This window comes from Hyperolius riggenbachi, chromosome 6 (genome assembly GCF_040937935.1).
Source record: "Hyperolius riggenbachi isolate aHypRig1 chromosome 6, aHypRig1.pri, whole genome shotgun sequence".
Classification (NCBI taxonomy): Eukaryota; Metazoa; Chordata; class Amphibia; order Anura; family Hyperoliidae; genus Hyperolius; species Hyperolius riggenbachi.
Window position 1 is genome coordinate 244,254,589 of NC_090651.1, and position 19,391 is coordinate 244,273,979.

The 19,391-nt window shown below is 43.8% G+C and overlaps 1 protein-coding gene across 4 annotated transcripts in view; it reads right to left on the bottom strand.

The window, feature by feature from the left end:
• DVL1 (dishevelled segment polarity protein 1) overlaps positions 1–19,391 on the bottom strand; it is a 244,187-nt gene that overhangs the window by 52,372 nt on the left and 172,424 nt on the right. For all 4 annotated transcript variants that reach the window (XM_068240615.1, XM_068240613.1, XM_068240614.1 and 1 more), the window contains 3 exons: positions 14,904–15,036; positions 2,585–2,678; positions 2,319–2,388 (listed from right to left, as the gene is read on the bottom strand). In XM_068240615.1, the coding sequence (XP_068096716.1) occupies positions 2,319–2,388; positions 2,585–2,678; positions 14,904–15,036 (297 nt within the window). The remainder of the gene's footprint in view (positions 1–2,318; positions 2,389–2,584; positions 2,679–14,903; positions 15,037–19,391) is intronic.

Consider the following 19,391-nt stretch of genomic DNA (forward strand, 5'->3'; position numbering starts at 1 on the left):
CCCCCCGGCTGACCCCTCGGCCAGAGCTTTAGACCTCGATCAGCGGGCGACCAGATACAGCGGGCGTTAGGACCTAGCGTACACCGCTGATATGCGGAAGTGACATCACTTCTGCATATACAGCGTGGTGCGTCCGGCGCCCGCTCTATCTGGTCGGGTCGCCCGCGGCACTGATCGAGGTCTGCTGGCTGCGAGGCAAGGGAGGGGTCATGTCTGTCACTCACTACCTAACGGGGATCCCTGTCACTCACTATCTATCGGGGGTCCCTGTCACACACTAGCTAACGGGGGTCCCTGTCACTCACTCACTATCGGGGGTCCCTGTCACTCACTATCGGGGGTCCCTGTCACTCACTATCGGGGGTCCCTGTCATTCACTATCGGGGGTCCCTGTCACTCACTATCGGGGGTCCCTGTCACTCACTATCTAACGGGGGTCCCTGTCACTCACTACCTTCCTGGAAGCGCCTGTCACTCACTAGCTAACCTGGGGGTCCCTGTCACTCACTACCTAACTTGGGGGGCTATCATATTAAGGGGGCATTCTGCCTATTTATGTGAAATGCTGTCTATTTATGTGCCTCATGACTGCTGAATTTGTCTTATAGGGAGCCTTATGATTTGTTGGGGGCCTCAGGATTGCTGAATTTGTCTTGTTGGGGCCCTCATGATTTGTTGGAGGCCTCATGATTGCTGAATTTGTCTTTTTGGGGGCCTCATGAATTGTTGGGGGCCTCATGATTGCTGAATTTGTCATGTTGGGGGCCTCACGATTGCTGAATTTGTCATGTTGGGGGCCTCACGATTGCTGAATTTGTCATGTCGGGGGGCCTCATGATTGCTGAATTTGTCATGTCGGGGGGCCTCATGATTGCTGAATTTGTCATGTCGGGGGCCTCACGATTGCTGAATTTGTCATGTCGGGGGCCTCACGATTGCTGAATTTGTCTTGTCTGGGGCCTCATGATTTCTGAATTTGTCTTGTTGGGGGTCACATGATTGCTAACTGCGAGACTATGGGAAAAGCTGAATCCTTATCTTATGAGACAATAGCATTAAACCTACTTTTTTAGCTTTTTAAAACAGAAAATAAAACTGGGAGGTTCAAAAAAAATTGAATACATTTTTCAGGAGTAGGATGGATGAAATTGTTTATCTTAACAGTTTATTTTCAACTTGGATTTTCCATAATGTTTATGCATGAGTTAAAACATTTGTACAGGATTTAGTTTAAATTGCTGTTGCCACTTTGCGATAGATAAGTGACTTTTGGGTTGCAGTTTGGGCACTCGGCCTCCAAAAGGTTCGCCACCACTGTCCTAATCTAATGTCCCACCATTGCTAGGTTCATGTAAATTTGTCTCCACCCATTACCACACCTACATTCTGGTCCATGGCCCACCCATTTTTCGGTGCGGCGCAATAAGCGCGCCGCACAACGTGATCCTCATATTTTTGGCACGCTAGCTGCAATGTGCTGAATTCTGCTGCCTACAGTATGTACAGTATACGCTGTTCTCTAGTGCCTGCACTGTGTGCTGATCTACCTCCAGTGTGTACAGTGTAAGGTGTTACTCTGTGCCTTTACTGATTGTAAACCAGCTGTATTGTATGCTGATCCCTGCTACTTTCAGTATGTACAGTATTAGCTGTAAAGCCTGGTACACACATACAATTTTGATTAGCCAATTTTAGCTCTGTTCATAAAATTCATTGTCTGTTGGCCCACTTACTGCACGGGGGTGGTAAAATTGGTGGTCAGTGATTGACCAATCAAAATTGTATGTGCGTATACATCTTTGATCTATGCCTAAAATGATTGTAAATTATCTAAATAAAGGACAGGGGGCTCCATCCAATATTTCGATGAGCAGGTCCGTTATCTGTAGCTTATACCGCTGCTAAGTTCATGTACATTTGGCCCCACCCATGGCCATGCCCACTCACCTCATGACCACGCCCCTCCCCACCTAGTGCCCACAGGTGCCCCCGATCTCCAAGGACCCTAGAAACGCCCCTGTGTAAGGCCACATCTTTTCAGACAAACTAAAGAATCAAATGAGCTGGGACTCTACCTGGATGCAAATTGAACTAATCCCCTATTTTATTGACAAATACCATAAGTAAATTACACACATTTTGGTCAAATCACTGACAAAGGTCATTTTGACGGAAATAATGTATGATTCATCTAGCTTTGTATAGTATGGACCAACATCCATTGAGTATCTGGGCATCCTGGTCAACTTATCAAATAGGGTGTTTCCATTTGGCTTTGAGATAGACCTCAGCACAGTCGGGACTCAGTAGCAACGTACCCATATTCAAGGTGACTGTGATGATGTTTAAGGACATGGTAGAATCTGTGATGCTGCTGAAGGATGATGACTGAAAGTAAGAAAAAAGGCCAGTGTTAGGAATAAAATCAGACTCAGGGCAATTTAAAGTGCACACTTCACATCAAATGTAAAACAAGCAAACAACACAAGCTTTGCCACCCTTTGGTGAAATGTCACTAGGCATTAGGTCCCCCCACAATTTATTTAAAATGTACATGACATCCCTTCGTGTTTTAAGGACTTACTCTATCAATCTGTCGCATTTTCTGCTTCCGTCGCCTCCGTTTGTGCTTGCGTATAAGTCGTGAGGATGTGCTCTGTTCTGTAGAACTGCTTAACCTGTCCAATCAGGAAAAATCATTACATTATACATCTTTCTCATACAATACTGCATGATTAAACATACTCAAATGTTTAAAAAATTCCATATGAAATGTCAAAAACAGTCCAGTATTATTACATTGCCACACCTCTTATTCACTAGTCAATATTTAAAAATGGAGAAAACAGTATTAGTAAAAAAACAAAAATCCATTTTTTTATAATAAACAATTGAACTTTATTAGGGCTTGTGCATTTTATTTAATTTTAGTTTTCAAACTTAAGTTAACCTCTACATAAGTTTCATCTGTGTTAATTTTCCACATAAATCTATGTTTATTTTCCACATGACCACCCATCCCAGATTCCCATTCAAAAGCAAAACATTTGAAAGAGAGAGAGGCATGGTTTGGTATTTATGTCTTTTATATACGCTGTACTGGGGTTTAGTGGATATATCCCATAAGAGTTTTGCCTCCTTAGGGTTCTTATACAGCAAAAAAAGAGCCCTAAACCGATCCTCTGATGACTACTAAAAACTAATTATTTGAGGTTAAGTTACAACTGACCAACACATTACATTTGCTGTAAGGGCCTGAGCCCACTAACACAGTTGTGTCCACTTCGGTCCACTTTTCAGCATATGTAATATTGATGTGTAACTGTAAAGTGGACACAACTGTGTTAGTGGGCTCAGGCCCTGAGAGTTACTAAAGCCCCGGACCAGCACATAGCCCCGCCCCCTCAAAGAAAAGGACCACCACCCTTCTGTACTTCCAGTGCTTGAGATAAAGAAATGATGGGGTAATTTTCTTCAAGGGGTAGGAACCTGGCTGATACGGGATGAGCATTAGTATCATTCCGCCGCCGGTGAGTTGGGCGCAGGGTGAACCGAATGACGGCTCATCCTGCTGCCGATCAAATTACTGCAGCATAAAATACTATTCCCCCTCCGAGTTGTAGCAACTCAGAGGGAGAAGTAATTCAGGGTCCTGTGATTGCCGGAATCCCAAATTACCCTTAAGCAGGGTGCACACTGTATAATTAGTCCTATAGTGGCACCAAGACCAACGGCTTCTTTGGTGGAGCAGCATATGAAATTTGCCAGTCAATTATAACTTGACTGCATTAGAGATTTTAATAGTCACATGAGATGAGCCTTAATTTTACTGGGTTTTACACAAATGTTACTGAATGTAACTTAACAGAGATGCCCCTCTGCCATGGTTGACCAGTAGAGGAAGTTATTAAGTTAATGTCTTGCCAATAAATGCCACTCTCTGTACACCTGCCACTATAGGCCATGGCCTATGAGTGCTATTCAGAAATTCCAACTACCAGAAATGTCACATTTAGGACAACCATTTTATTTATCCATAGACATAACAACGAAAGTTATTTAATCACTAGCCGCCCACCCGCTGTTTTAAAACATCCTATTGGTCCCTGTTAACAGGCCAACAGACCCTCCCCTCTGCCACCTTTCAACGAGAAGCCAATGAAATTTGCTTTTACAACAATGTAACAATCAGAGGCGCTGGGCATAGACCTGGATGACTATTGCTTTATACTCCTGTCTTACTGCCTGATGAAGCGGGGTCACGCCCATGAAACGGGTTGCAAAAATTGTGGAGTGTATTAAAAAAACCTTGGGCTTGATTCACAAAGCGGTGCTAACATACTTAGCACGTCTAAAGTCTTTAGACGCGCTAACCAGGGTGCTAAGTAGGTTAGCACTGGATTTCTCAATCAGATCGTGCGCTAACTTTGCGCGCGCAAAGTTTTATGCGCGCAAAGTTTTACGTGCGCTAAGTCCCATAGGCTTTAATGGGCACTTTGCGCGGAGCGCCCTGTGCTCTGTGCAGTACGCGCGTAAAGTTTTACGCGCATAAAGTTTTGCGCGCGTAAAGTTTTATGCGCGAAAAGCTTTTTTAGACGTGCTAAGGGGGTTTTCACAGGCGTGCTAACAGTTAGCACCGCTTTGTGAATCAAGCCCCTTGTGTTATACTTTAACATGCTTCTTTTATCAAGTCCTTTGGAGTGGGTAAGAGTCCACCTCCACCACTTCCATGTTTTAAAAATGTTAGTTCCTTTTATACTTTTGGCGCCTCTGTTTACTCTTACATAAATATTTATTTCCAAGCCTTGGAAACTTTAAGTTTCTTCTTCAGGCAAGAAACAGAACTGGATCAGAACCTTGCCTGAAGAAGAAACTTGATGTTTTGAAAGCTTGCAAAGAAATATCATTATATATAATATAAATATATCAATACTGTATAGAGATATCCCTGGTAAGAGCTATTATTTAGTAAAAGACTAAAGAGTCCACGTTATACCTCTCAGCCTAGGTCCATGAGTTTTGTTGCCAAGCCATGTACTGGGCAATGGAAGTGTGCTTTGCACCAAGAATATGCCTTTGAATCCTTTCATCTCCAGACCTGCATGTCCAGGTAGTGTAACTGCGAAATTCCTGTGGTACTTAATATGCTCTCAGGATGACAGCTCTCTCACGTTGCCAGCAGCCATTACTTTTCATCCATGAGAGCCACCTCAGTAATGGTGAAAGACAGATACTTAATGTCATACTTAAAACAAACATTTGGCTGATTGCTATTTCTCATGACTGCTGCGGGCAGCATCTAAGAAGTGATGGTGAAATGTAAAAATATGATCAAAAGCAGGGGTTAGACCCCCATGAGCTGTGTTAGCTGTACTTTGCTGATGTTCTGTGAGATATAGCAATTATTGTTCTCCATATGAGAAGGAAGAGAGGTTTACATACTTTGCTTAAAAGGGACTCTACAGTGACTAAAAAATTGGAAATTTTAAGATGGAATCAAATGGAAATCTAATAAAGTAGAGGGGGATGTATTTACAATCTGTGAGACCATGCCAACACCCTTATTAGAACAGTGCCAGTATCCCCTCCAGTCATCTGCATTCTTGTCAACTGTGTGGCAGATTGAAAAAGAGATGACCTGGCCAAATCAGTCTACTTATCCTGAGTGATATAACCCCACCCACCTTCAAGCTGCCATGCAACTTTATGGACCAGTGAGGGGAAGATGGGCAGAATCTCACTTGAGGGGACTGGGAAGGAGGGCGATTTTGAATCTAAGTCAGCTCTTGACCAGAATGCAAATCTCCACAGGACATAGTTTCAACTATTAACAAGGGTGGATGTGACCTGGGATACCTGTAAGTTACCACTCTTTTTAAGAGACATAAATAATGTATGTTAAGGACATCTAGCAATTATCCATATGTCTATTAACATAAAGGCTATCTAGTAATTATCCATATGCTTATTAAAATAAAGTGCCCATATTCTATGTAACTGCTTCACTGATGACCCAATGGATTAGGAGCTACACAGTGTGAGCTACACAAATTGAATGCCTCCCAGAATCTTCCCTTAAAATGTTTACACCACAATGGTGTGAGTGAGGCTCAGACTGTCTTAGAGTAGCTGTGCTTTTATGGTGGGTTGACATTCACAATTTACAGTGGGATGCAAAAGTTTGGGCAACCTTGTTAATCGTCATGATTTTCCTGTATAAATTGTTGGTTTCTACAATAAAAAAATTTAATTTAAGTATATCATATAAGAGACACACACAGTGATATTTGAGAAGTGAAATTAAGTTTATTGGATTTACAGAAAGTGTGCAATAATTGTTTAAACAAAATTAGGCAGGTGCATACATTTGGGCACCACAAAAAATAAATGAAATCAATATTTAGTAGATCCTCCTTTTGCAGAAATTACAGTCTCTAAACACTTCTTGTAGGTTCCAATGAGAGTCTGGATTCTGGTTGAAGATATTTTGGACCATTCCTCTTTACAAAACATCTCTAGTTCATTCAGGTTTGATGGCTTCCAAGCAAGGACAGCTCTCTTTAACCCACACCACAGATTTTCAATTATATTCAGGTCTGGGGACTGAGATGGCCATTCCAGAACGTTGTACTTGTTCCTCTGCATGAATGCCTTAGTGGATTTTGAGCAGTGTTTAGAGTTGTTGTCTTGTTGAAAGATCCAGCCCTGGCGCAGCTTCAGCTTTGTCATGTATTCCTGGACATTGGTTTCAAGAATCTGCTGATACTGAGTGGAATCCATGATTCCCAGTCCCTGCACTGGCCAAACAGCCCCACAACATGATGGAACCACCACGTTTTACTGTAGGTAGCAGGTGTTTTTCTTGGATTGCTGTGTTCTTTTTCCTCCATGCATAACTTCCCTTGTTATGCCCAAATAACTCATTTTAGTTTCATCAGTCCACAGCACCTTATTCCAAAATAAAGCTGGCTTGTCCAAATGTGCTTTATCATACCTCAAGCGGCTCTGTTTGTGCTGTGGGCAGAGAAAAGGCTTCCTCTGCATCACTCTCACATACAGCATCTCCTTATGTAAAGTGCGCCGAATGATTAAACGATGCACAGTGACTCCCATCTGCAGCAAGATGATGTTGTAGGTATTTGATGCTGGTCTGTGGGTTGACTCTGACTGTTCTGACCATTCGTCACTTCTGTTTATCCAAGATTTTTCTTGGTCTGCCACTTCGAACCTTAACTTGAACTTAGCCTGAGTTCTTCCATTTCCTCAATATGGTCCTAACTGTGGAAACAGACAGCTGAAATCTCTGAGACAGCTTTCTGTATCCTTCCCCTAAACCATGATGGTGAACAATCTTTATCTTCAGGTCATTTGAGAGTTGTTTTGAGACCCCCATGTTGCTACTCTTCAGAGAAAATTAAAAGAAGAGGAACACTTACAACTGACACCCTTAAATACTCTTTCTCATAATAGGATTCACCTGTGTATGTAGGTCACTGGTCACTGAGCTTACCAAGTCAATTTGAGTTCCAATAATTAGTTCTAAAAGTTTTGGAATCAATAAAATGTCAACAGTGCCCAAATGTATGCACCTGCCTAATTTTGTTTAAACAATTATTGCATACTTTCTGTAAATCCAATAAACTTCATTTCACTTATCAAATATCACTGTGTATGTCTCCTATATGATATATTTAACTGACATTTTTTTATTGTAGCAACCAATTATGTATACAGGAAAATCATGATGATTAACAAGGTTGCCCAAACTTTCACATCCCACTGTATTTACCCAGGATAGAATCTGTCCAGCTGTCTCCCAGAGTGAGACACCCTGCTGCTGCTGAAATTCCCAGCACCGTTAAATACTATTGCCCTTCCATAGAAACTCAGAGAGAAAAGTAATTCGGGGTACTGGAACCAATGATGGACCGTGAACTATAGCATTGCTGCTATAGCGGCGCCCAATTCAGGCACTACGTGGCCAGAACATGGCGATGAGGTGACCTGCTTCATCACCAATGGCCACTTAAATATTCTCCGAATGAAATGAGTTACTAAAAGGCCAATTTATAATCATACTGTCTGACATGTGCACATGCCTTCTCCATCCACAGGACTCAGCTTGGAGGAAGAGCAGTCAGCTGTCTTCAGCTAATTCTACTGTAGATCTTCATAGTGGGAGGCCTCCCATAGCACAGCACATGGTATTTGGCTGAGCCCAGCAGACATGTCTGTACGGGGATCCCTGGGCATACATATTCATGCTGTACATGACTGACTATTACCTAATCTTCAGTACAGCTGAATCTGGAAAGGAAGTGCTTGAAATATTTCAAAACATCAAAAATCTGTTGCATAAAGTCATCTAAAACAAAAGCCTCTAAGAAAGCAAGAATGATATAATGCTTTGCTTGTTATTTTCCATCCCTACAAGTTCTTATTTGGTAACTTTATCCACACATGACAGTTCATTGTGACTTGTCTCTCGGCTCTCGCCTCCAAAACAACTTTGCTCTCATCTTGCACACTTCTCCTCCTTGTCAGAGCCTAGAGTTCAGCAGCCTGGGGGGTAATGGCTTAATCTTTGGGCTCCAAGGAAGTCAGATGAGAAGCAGCGGGGAAAGAGGTGATGACAAGCTACTGCTGGGGAAGCGACACACCTTGACCACATCCAGCAAGACTGAATCTACCTGTACAATCAGCTCAGGTTCTGGCTTGTCTAACAAATGCAGCAGTACAAACACGCAGGGAGTCGCTAGTCCTAGCACTGCCATTACACACAACACTTACACTAAGCACTACGTGTGTACCAAGTGGCTCCACTGTAATTTACACAAAAGACACACTGACATAAATAGCAACATTTCTGACATTCTTTTACACTTATAATCATTCATGTAACAGCAGCAGAACAAATTCCTGAACACACTTTGGCCTCAATTCACTAAGGTTTAGTCAGTTGATGGTTTGGTCAGTTGCATCAAAGGGGAATTCACTATTACCAAATGTTTTAGACCTGTTTTTAGACCTGGTCTAAAACACCGGCGTACCTACCGGGGATGCGACCCCCTCAGCCGCAGGGGGGCCCGGGGCTGCTCTGGGGCCCGTTCACTGTGCGTGGGGGGAGCGCTGCTCTGGACCCCCAGCAAGGTGCTCAACTGGCCGCAGCGTCTAATAGACGCTGCGCCAGTTCATTCCCCGCAGCCCCGCTCCAGCAGCCTGCATAGTCTCCGGCAGGCAGAGCAGGGCTACGGCAAGATGGCTGCCGAAGAAGCCCTACACTGGAGACTATTTGTGTCTCTAGTACAGGGCTTCGGTAGCCATCTTGCCGTAGCCCTGCACTCTGCCTGTCAGCGCGGGAGATGTGCTGCTGGACGACTCGGGGAGCTGTGTGCCAGATGCCGGGAGAGGAGAAGACTTCTGTCAGGTAAGTGAATTGTTTTTTTTTCACAGGTGCATTTTTTTTCTAGTGTCTGCTGCCTACATTATGATTTTCAGGTGTCTGCTGCACACATTGTGATTTTCTGGTGTCTGCTGCCCACATTACGATTTTCAGGTGTCTGCTGCCCACATTGTGATTTTCTGGTCACTGCTGCCCACATTGCGATTTTCTGGTGTCTGCTGCCCACATTGCGATTTTCTGGTGTCTGCTGTCCACATTACGATTTTCAGGTGTCTGCTGCCCACATTACGATTTTCTGGTCACTGCTGCCCTCATTGCGATTTTCTGGTCACTGCTGCCCACATTGCGATTTTCTGGTGTCTGCTGCCCACATTACGATTTTCAGGTGTCTGCTGCCCATATTATGATTTTCTGGTGTCTGCTGCCAACATTACGATTTTCAGGTGCCTGCTGCCCACATTACAATTTTCAGGTGTCTGCTGCCCACATTATGATTTTCTGGTGTCTGCTGCCCACATTGCGATTTTCTGGTGTCTGCTGCCCACATTACGATTTTCTGGTGTCTGCTGCCCACATTGCGATTTTCAGGTGTCTGCTGCCCACATTACGATTTTCTGGTCACTGCTGCCCACATTGCGATTTTCTGGTCACTGCTGCCCACATTGCGATTTTCAGGTGTCTGCTGCCCACATTACGATTTTCAGGTGTCTGCTGCCCACATTACGATTTTCAGGTGTCTGCTGCCCACATTACGATTTTCAGGTGTCTGCTGCCCACATTGCGATTTTCAGGTGTCTGCTGCCCACATTGCGATTTTCAGGTGTCTGCTGCCCACATTACGATTTTCAGGTGTCTGCTGCCCACATTGCGATTTTCTGTCCCACATTACGATTTTCAGGTGTCTGCTGCCCACATTACGATTTTCAGGTGTCTGCTGCCCACATTGCGATTTTCAGGTGTCTGCTGCCCACATTGCGATTTTCAGGTGTCTGCTGCCCACATTACGATTTTCAGGTGTCTGCTGCCCACATTGCGATTTTCTGTCCCACATTACGATATTCTGGTGAACGCTGCCCACATTACGATTGTCTGGTGAATGCTGTCCACGTTACAATTTTCTGGTGACTGCTGCTCACGTTACGATTTTCTGGTGACTGGTGCCCACATTACGATTTTCTGGTGAACTCTGCCCACATTACGATTTTCTGGTGAACTCTGCCCACATTATGATTTTCTAAATGCCCACATTACGATTTTCTGGTGAACTCTGCCCACATTACGATTTTCTGGCCCACATTACGATTGTCTGGTAAAATGCTGCCCACTTTACAATTAATTTACAGTGAAACGCTGCCCCATTACGATTATTTGGCACCTATGGGAAGGGGGGGCCCATCCAAATATTCGCAGGGGGGCCCAGTGATTTCTAGTTACGCCCCTGGTGTAAAACATTTGGTAATTAGGTGGGTAAAGCAGGGGAAATGATCAAAAGATGCAATTCACAAACGAGTAGCCATGACTGACATCCTTCTCCTTTGATGAGCTCTCCTCTGCATACAATTAAACTCCTGCAGAATTAATGCAAAAAGGTTCCATCCTCACATCTAAAATACCTCACAGAATTACTTTACCAACAGAAATCAGCTGGTCTAATCTCTGTCAGAAAAAGTGGGCGTGGTTACTCCTTGTTTGCCTTTGTGAATTGTGTAGTTACTGAATGTTAGACCAGGTCTAAAAACAGGTCTAAAACATTACACCAAACCATCAGTAGACTAAAAACCATATGTACACTAGTCTAAACTGCTCAGTGAATTGAGGCCATTGTGTAGATAATTACTTAAAAAAAATCACTCTTTTAACCACCTAAAAGCTTATCAGGAATTCCTGTCTTCACTTGGTCTCTTCCACCTGACAACGTGTTTCACAGCCATTACATCACTGCAGTAACTGAAACATCAGCTGCAGTGTACAGACAAGTAATGGCTCTTAAAGGGAAGGTCCAAGCAGAAAAAAAAATGAGTTTCACTTACCTGGGGCTTCTACCAGCCCCATGTAGCCATCCTGTGCCCTCGTAGTCACTCACTGCTGCTCCAGTCCCCCGCTGGCAGCTTTCTGACCTCGGAGGTCAGGGCCGAATTGCGTACATTTTTACACATTCCCGCTAGTGCAGAAACATTAACACATACATTTTTACGCGTTAGTGGTGCGTTAGTGGTGCAACGCGTACATTTTTGTTCCTGCACTAGCTGGAATGCGTAAAAATGTATGCAATGTGGCCCTGACCTCTGAGGTCAGAAAGCTGCCAGCGGGGGACTGGAGCAGCAGCGAGTGACTAGGAGGGCACAGGATGGCTACATGGGGCTGGTAGAAGCCCCAGGTAAGTGAAACTCATTTTTTTTTTTTTTGCTTGGACCTTCCCTTTAAGCCTTGTATACACATACAAGCAGGGGCGTTGCTAGCCCCAAAGATCATGCCCCGGATTTATTCTGGGGTGCCCCGGATGTCCTCCAGGCAGAGTAGAGCCACCACAGCACCCAGAATGGCACCACACAGTACCCCGCATGTCCCACAGAAGCACCACAGCACCCAGCATGGCACCAAAACACCCAGCATGACATAACAGCACCCAGCGTGCCTCAAAGAGGCACCATAGCACCCAGAATGATACCATAGCACCCAGCATGGCACCACAGCACACAGCAATGGGGTGTATGCTGGGTGCTGTGGTACCTCTATGTGAGTATATTGGGTGCTGTGATGCCATGCTAGATAATGTGATGCCTTTATGGGGGCATGCAGGGAGCTGTGGTTCTTCTATGGGGACATGCTGGGAGTTGTGTTGCCTCAATAGGATCACAAGAGGGGGTCCACTTGAAAGTCATGGAATGCTGCCTAGTTATGTAACTCTGCCTATTTATGTTGACATTGCCCATTAATGGGATATACTGGATTTTTGTTTTGTCTTAATGGAGAGGGGAGCTTCATCCAAGCTACTTCATCCAGGGCTACTTATACCACTGCATACAAGGACTGTTGCCCGTGAGCATCAGAACTCAATCCCTTGGGGGACATTGTGGGATTGAGGCCTCTAGGTTACTGACGCATTTTGTTGCTATGCGGGGTGGGGGGAGGGGGGGGAAGAGGTCCGATAGAGCTGTGCACAATGGAGCAGCACAGAGTATGTGCAGGGTGAGCTGGAAGAAAAATGCCCTTGGTCGGCATTCAGCCTCATTAGGCTGATCAGTGGCCATGGCACAGAGGGAGGCTGGAGGCCACTGTACACATGCTAAATTCTCAGCAGAGGCATCCCCGACTGGCCACCTCAACTGAGAACCGTCTCGCGTGTGTAGGAGGCTGTAGGGCCTGAGTACATGTAGCACTGTACAGTTTTCCAAATGCAGCAGGTTAGAACATGCTACGTGTGGAAAAATGTAATTCAACTGTTGCTCATCCTTTTACAAGTACAATCCCTTGCAAATCTTGTCAGGTGGAAGAGAACAAGTAAAGAGGGGGATCCCATGTGCCTGTCAGCAGATCTAATGATGAGGAGCTGTCAAATACTAAAAAGTGCCATTTCTAAGCATTTGTTTCCCACATAAAGTATATTGGAAATGTTATTTTTCTGCAAATACAAAAATAACAATAAAAGCACCACTGATGTACTTCATTTGGAACTTTAAGAGGAACTTTAGGGAAAGGAGGAAAAAAGAAGTTAAAATATAAAAGAGAAATCAAGAAATGATTGATATTCGCCATGTAATTTGTTCATATAGTTTGATCCATATTCAGCCTGCACATAATCATCTTTACTACTGGCAGACATGAAAAAAACAGACAGCACCAACTGCCATGATTTATAACCACACCCCCAACAATGTGGCAGGCTAAAAGGTTGTACATATATAGGTGTGTGTGTGTGTGTGTGTGTGTGTGTGTGTGTGTGTGTGTGTGTGTGTGTGTGTGTGTGTGTGTGTGTGTGTGTGTGTGTGTGTGTGTGTGTGTGTGTGTGTGTGTGTGTGTAATATACAGTAGCAGTAAGATGTATGTGAACCCCTTGAAATTACTTGAAATTACATGGATTTCTGCACAAATTGGTCATATCATGTGATCTGATCTTCATCTTAGTCACAATAATAGACAATCACAGTCTGCTTACACTAACACCACACAAATAATTACATGTTTCTATGTTCTTATTGAACACACCATGTAAACATTCACAGTGCAGATGGAAAAAGTATGTGAACCCTTGGACTTACTATCTGGTTGAACCTCCTTTGGCAGCAATAACTTCAATCAACTTCAAATTCAGCATTATTCTTGGGATGTCTGGTGTAAACCGCTTACTGAGGTCATGCCACAACATCTCTATCGGGATGAGGCCAGGACTCTAACTGGGCCACTCCAGAAGGTGTATTTTCTACTGTTTAAGCCATTCTTTTGTTGATTTATTCTGGTTGAATGGGACTCATCAGATAAGAGATCATGTTGATAAATCTTTGGCCAGTTTGCACAGTTTCTATAGTAATGCCGGGCATACACGGTGTGTTTATGCGCCGGAATCGAGCCACTGGCTCGATGCCGGCGCGTCCCAGCTCGTCCGCGCGGGTGCGTGGATCGATTCCCGCTCGTCCCCGCGGGCGCTTCTTATCTGCTGCTCGTTTTTTTCTATTGTCCGCCCATGGGGATCAAGCGCAGAATGGATCTGCCGCGGTGATCGGACACGTCGGATATTATCAATCGAGCCATCAGCGGCTTGATTGATAAGAAGAAACGAACCGTGTATGGCCAGCATAAATGTAGCTTAACAAAATGTGTACACTGTCCCTGTTTTTATGCAGAACTTGCTATATAGCTAATACTTTACACACATCCAATGTTGAATGACCAATTCTACCACTCCCATGTAGTATGGAAACTTACCTAAACAATCTGTTCACAGTATTCACAACATTTTACCCCTCATGCTACATGGAAGTGATAAAATCGGCCAATCAAAATTGTATGCATGTACTCACTTCAAATGGAACCCAAAATAAGAAAGATATGGAGACTGACAGGTTTATTTCCTTTTAAATAATGCACATTGGCTGTCGTGCTGATCATCTGCCTCTAATACTTTAAGCCATAGACCCTGAACAAGCATGCCGATCAGATGTCTATGACAAATCTGACAAGATTAGCTGCATGCTTGTTTCAGGGGTGTGATTTAGACCCTACTGACCAGAAAGATCAGCAGGACTGCCAGGCAACTGGTATTGTTTAAAAGGATACAAATATGTAAGCTTCCATAGGTCTCATACCTTGGGTTCTCTTTAACAATTCTCTATTTTTATGGAGTAGCAGCTGTCAGCTAAAACAGAGTGCAGAGGGTCATTTTGGAATGCTTATTGTGATAAGATTCTCTATTCTCTGTTTAGAACCAGAAAACTCTCCATCCATAGCAAGAGAAATACAGTTTTCTTGCTTCCCAACCAATCCATTTCTCTGCTATCCATACCTGCTAGTGTTGTCTTCATCAGAGTCCACAAAACTGCTGGATTCCAGCTCGCTGCTCATCACGGTGGACGCGCTGTCATATCCTCCAGGGTCACGCATACGCTCCACTTTAGGGTGTCCATTGATCCTCGGAACTAGCAGCAGAGACAAAGGATGTAATGAGCTGAGGCCTAGCAAGCCGTTATCACCAGTAAAAAGCGGATATGATCAAAGTAGGTGTTAGTAACATACAACGGACAACGTGTTGTGAAGTACAGTACATGAAGCGGAACAACGACAAGTGACATGAGGATACAAATGAAAAAAAGCCGAAATATCACCATCCATCCCGCTGCACGTCTTCCTTTAATCAGAATGATAAATGGATGACGCTGACGGGACCAGACAACAAAGCTGAGAACAGGTCGTGCCTTTAATCAGAGTAATAGGCTCTGTCATCTGCAGACTGTTTGATGTGAGGTGTCCTGGCTGATGTATTATCATTACTTCATGGATACCATACCTGCCTTATTCAATACCTGTAACTCAGCACCTTACATCATCCTCTATAGGGGTCTCATGCACCAATACATCTAAAGGAGTCTGAAAATGGCTATTCAATAAATGCTCATGATCTCGAAGAGCATCCCATTTTGATTGCCAACCATGTATAATATATTTCAGAGTGTATCCAGCCTCCTGCTATCCCCGTTTAATGCAGGGATTATGCTTTGTAGTTCTCAGCTGGTCTCTTCTTCTGCAGAGGCAGAAACAATGTAGGAATGTCAGGCAGGCTTCCATCTTGATAGTAACATTCCACATTATTTCCAGGCTTAGTCATTATCAAGAGTCAGACTTTTCTTTTGTTTAACATTAATCAGTGGACTGTTTTAGTTGCAGTTAACAAACTTGACAACCTCACTTTCAAACATATATTTATAAATGGCTTGTGTAATAACAATACATGATATACTAACTTACTTTCATTAAAATGAAGTTTTGCATCAGGCCGGTTTTAAAGCTGGCCAATGCGTTGGGGTGCTACGGTCCTCCCCCATCGCACCGCAAACACTTCATTCATATGATCCTGCAGCAGAGTGCACCAACAGGGTCATATGCATAACACTCCCCACCCCCCAAAGCCCCCCCTCCCCCGCACAGCCTTCACAGCCCGTCGCCACCCGTTGCCACGTAACCTACTCCCTGCTGAACAGGAAGTACCTCACAGGGATTTTGGGTTCCTCATTGTTTTTGCGTCATTCCACGCATGCATGCCACACCGTTGCCACTAGCAAATTTACATTCCCTGCAACAGCCATTGCCTTGCATGCATTCCGCCGCTGCATCGTCGTGGTAACGGGCTGTTGACTTTGAGGCGGGCTGATGGCTGATCAGGAACTTCCCGCACAACGCAACTCAGTAAGTTTGCTATGCACCCTTTGTCTTGTATTGTCATTATGTTACCCTGCTGCAAAACAGGGTAATGCAATGCACACTTGCACGGCAAATATAAAAGGGGCCTCAAAGAAAAATACTACTAACTTGTAAATAAAATTATGAAACACCGTTCACACTAGCACGTTGCTGTCACAATATGCATGCAAAAATACATTAGAATTCAAAGCTCTTTTTAATCAATTGTCTTGTTCACATGTAATGCATTTTTGCATGTGTAGATGTGCTTGTCACTCTTTTGATGTGGATGTGTACAATGAATCTGTGGAAAATGCAGTGAGTGGGCTACTGGAGGGGTTCCCAGGCTGGGTTACTGGAGAGTTTCCCAGGCTGGAAGGACCAGCATACCAGGTCCAAACTAGTTGGTGGAAATCCACCTTTTTTGTTTTAAGTTTGTTGCAACAAATTCATTTTTAAAGAGTAACTGTCAGGCTGCAAAAGCTAATTTAAACCTCTATTCTCCTGTGTTAAACAGTTTAGAAGGAAGCCAAAAAGGCAATACTGAAGTTAAAAATCTCTCTTACTTTGATGTTTGCTGAACAACAAGGCTCTTTATTCCCAAGCTCCTAAGGAGGCCGGCAGGCCGCATAACAGATACTGCAAAGCATTCTGGGTCTGCTTCTTCTCCCCACTGCACTCCTTTGGTCCTCCCCTTCATTTCCCTATCCCGCCCTAAGGCTGCTTTCAGAGTGAGAAGTTACAGGCTCATGTTACAGCAGCTTGTATCTTGCAGCCCAGCTCACAACACCGAAAAATCAATGTGCTGTTCACAGGGTACATGTTCCGTTAGAGTATACTGCAGGATTCCGCTATTGTTCCTAGCCACATGGCTAATTAATATTCACTGCACAGTAGTGTTGTCCGGATCATGAACCATTAGGATCTTTGATCCTGATCTTTTTTGTGAGTCGAATCATCAGGAAGCAGGGTAAGGAAGGATATTACATCACAATTGGCTTCATGCAAGACAGACAAACAAGGAACCTGCCATGAGCTGTCAGGAGCATCATTCTCTGCAAATACTATATAAAAATTCTGTGAAATCCAAACGTGGACAGTGAAATGCATATGTAATGTAATGTAAGTACAGCCAATATTTAGCTACTGGTATATGTGTGTTTTTTCTCTGAAACGGGCAGCTGAAAAGCAGTGAAGTCACCGCCTGTCAGCTGCTCTCCTGCAGCTTGTTAGGGCCCGATACAGGCGCTGTACAGACGACCTCCTCAGGTAGTGAGAACTGAGCATGGCCGTAACCACGCTCAGACTTGGCATAGGTTCTCTGCCACCCAGTAGCACCACCGCGTGTCAACGCTTAACACGCGTGGTGTTCCAATTGCTGCAATTCAGCTGCAATTAAAAATGCACCCGCATTGCACTTGCAGGTGGCAGACAGGAGGCTAAACTGCTCAGAAAACGTGCAGTTCAACCGCCCATGTGAAAGGACTGAACTTTCATTCGTTTTTATTGAGTATTTGTAAAAGCATATATATCTGCCGAGAGGACGCATCATAACAGAGTATCCTGTGATATGCAGTGTACAAGCTGAAAGATTTTGTAAGTGCAGCTGTAGCAGGGCACATACGTGTATAATAAAGATTCTACACAGAGCGCACTGCTCTTTTGGGCTTGACTCACAAAAGCGTGATAACTCAGTTATCACGCCTAAAAGCTTTGCACGTGCTGACTAGGGTGCTAAGTAGTTAGCACGTGCAAACTACTTAGCACTGTAGTTAGCACCCTAGTTAGCACGTGCAAAGTGGCTTTTCACTGGCGTGCTAACACTTTGCATGCTTTAGTGAATCAAGCTCTTTGTCTTTTGTCCCAGACAGGCTTCCTTCCTAGAAGCTGCAGAGTCACATGTCAGCGGAGAGCAGGAAGTGTAAGGGAAGTAAAGCCAGGATGAAACTGCAAGCAATGGTATGAGCTGGCGGCTTGAGCCACAATATGATTGGTGAGATCGCAGCGTTATACTCAGTGCACATAGGAACCTCATGTCAATGGTACCACCTGGAGGAAGTAGCCACGTTGAGTGATAAGAATCTGCTCTGGGCAAAACAGCGGTTGCTGATGGAGACTGCGCAGTTTCTATACTGGTGGGGTCTGGGCTGGCCAGGGTGAGCTTTGTTTAAAGGGAGTGAAGAGGAGTGCCAGAACCTTTATTTTGTACCATTAAAACAATTACCGTAACTTATCAGTGTGTTTTTATACTGTGGGAGGAAGCTGGAATGACCAGAGGAAAAACCTGCAAACTCCATGCAGATGGTGTTCAGGCTCAGATTTGAATCGGGGAAGAAAGAGCTATAAGGCGAGAGCAATAAATTATCCAATATGCCTCCAGATTGCCCACAGGATTACTTAAAGGACAACTAATGCAAATAAAAATGTAAAATGTTAAATACATACATGCGTAAAATGCATTATAAATTACTTTTTTCTATGCTGCTGTAAGTAGGTTTGTTACAGTGGGTTGTGAAAATCTGCCAGTTTTGGATTAGTCTATCTCATGGAGGGATTCTTAAAGTGGACCCAAATTAAAAATACAAGATTTCAGAAATAAAATCTATTTTCTAAATTATAATCATTAATCGCAGCCTTTTTTTAGCTGCTTGATGACAAATATAAAATATTTTACATTTATTGGAGGAGCCCCTCCCTTCCTTTCATATTGCCGGGACAGAATCCGGCAAACTGGTGGAGTAGGTGGTGTCCGGCAAAGGAGGAATTGCTAATGGCTGCCACCTGTATAACCCTAGTTATGAAAAGAGAAAAGCGAAAAGCATGCAGTGAAATGCTCATAGGCTTGAAGGAGTGTTTATTTATCTGTGTATGTGTCAGAGTGGTGCAACTAAATATTTTGAATAAAAAAAAATGTTTGGTTTGGGTCCGCTTTAAGTATTTCTTTATTTACAGAAACTTACTGAATGGCAGTTGCTCAGCACAGCTGACAAAATAGCGTGCAAATGAGCAGTGAGATTGGCCAACAGCTTTGTATAGAATCCTTTCCAGAGAGTACTTTTGTAAAGAATAAAGTTATTACTAAGAAATTCCCATGAGG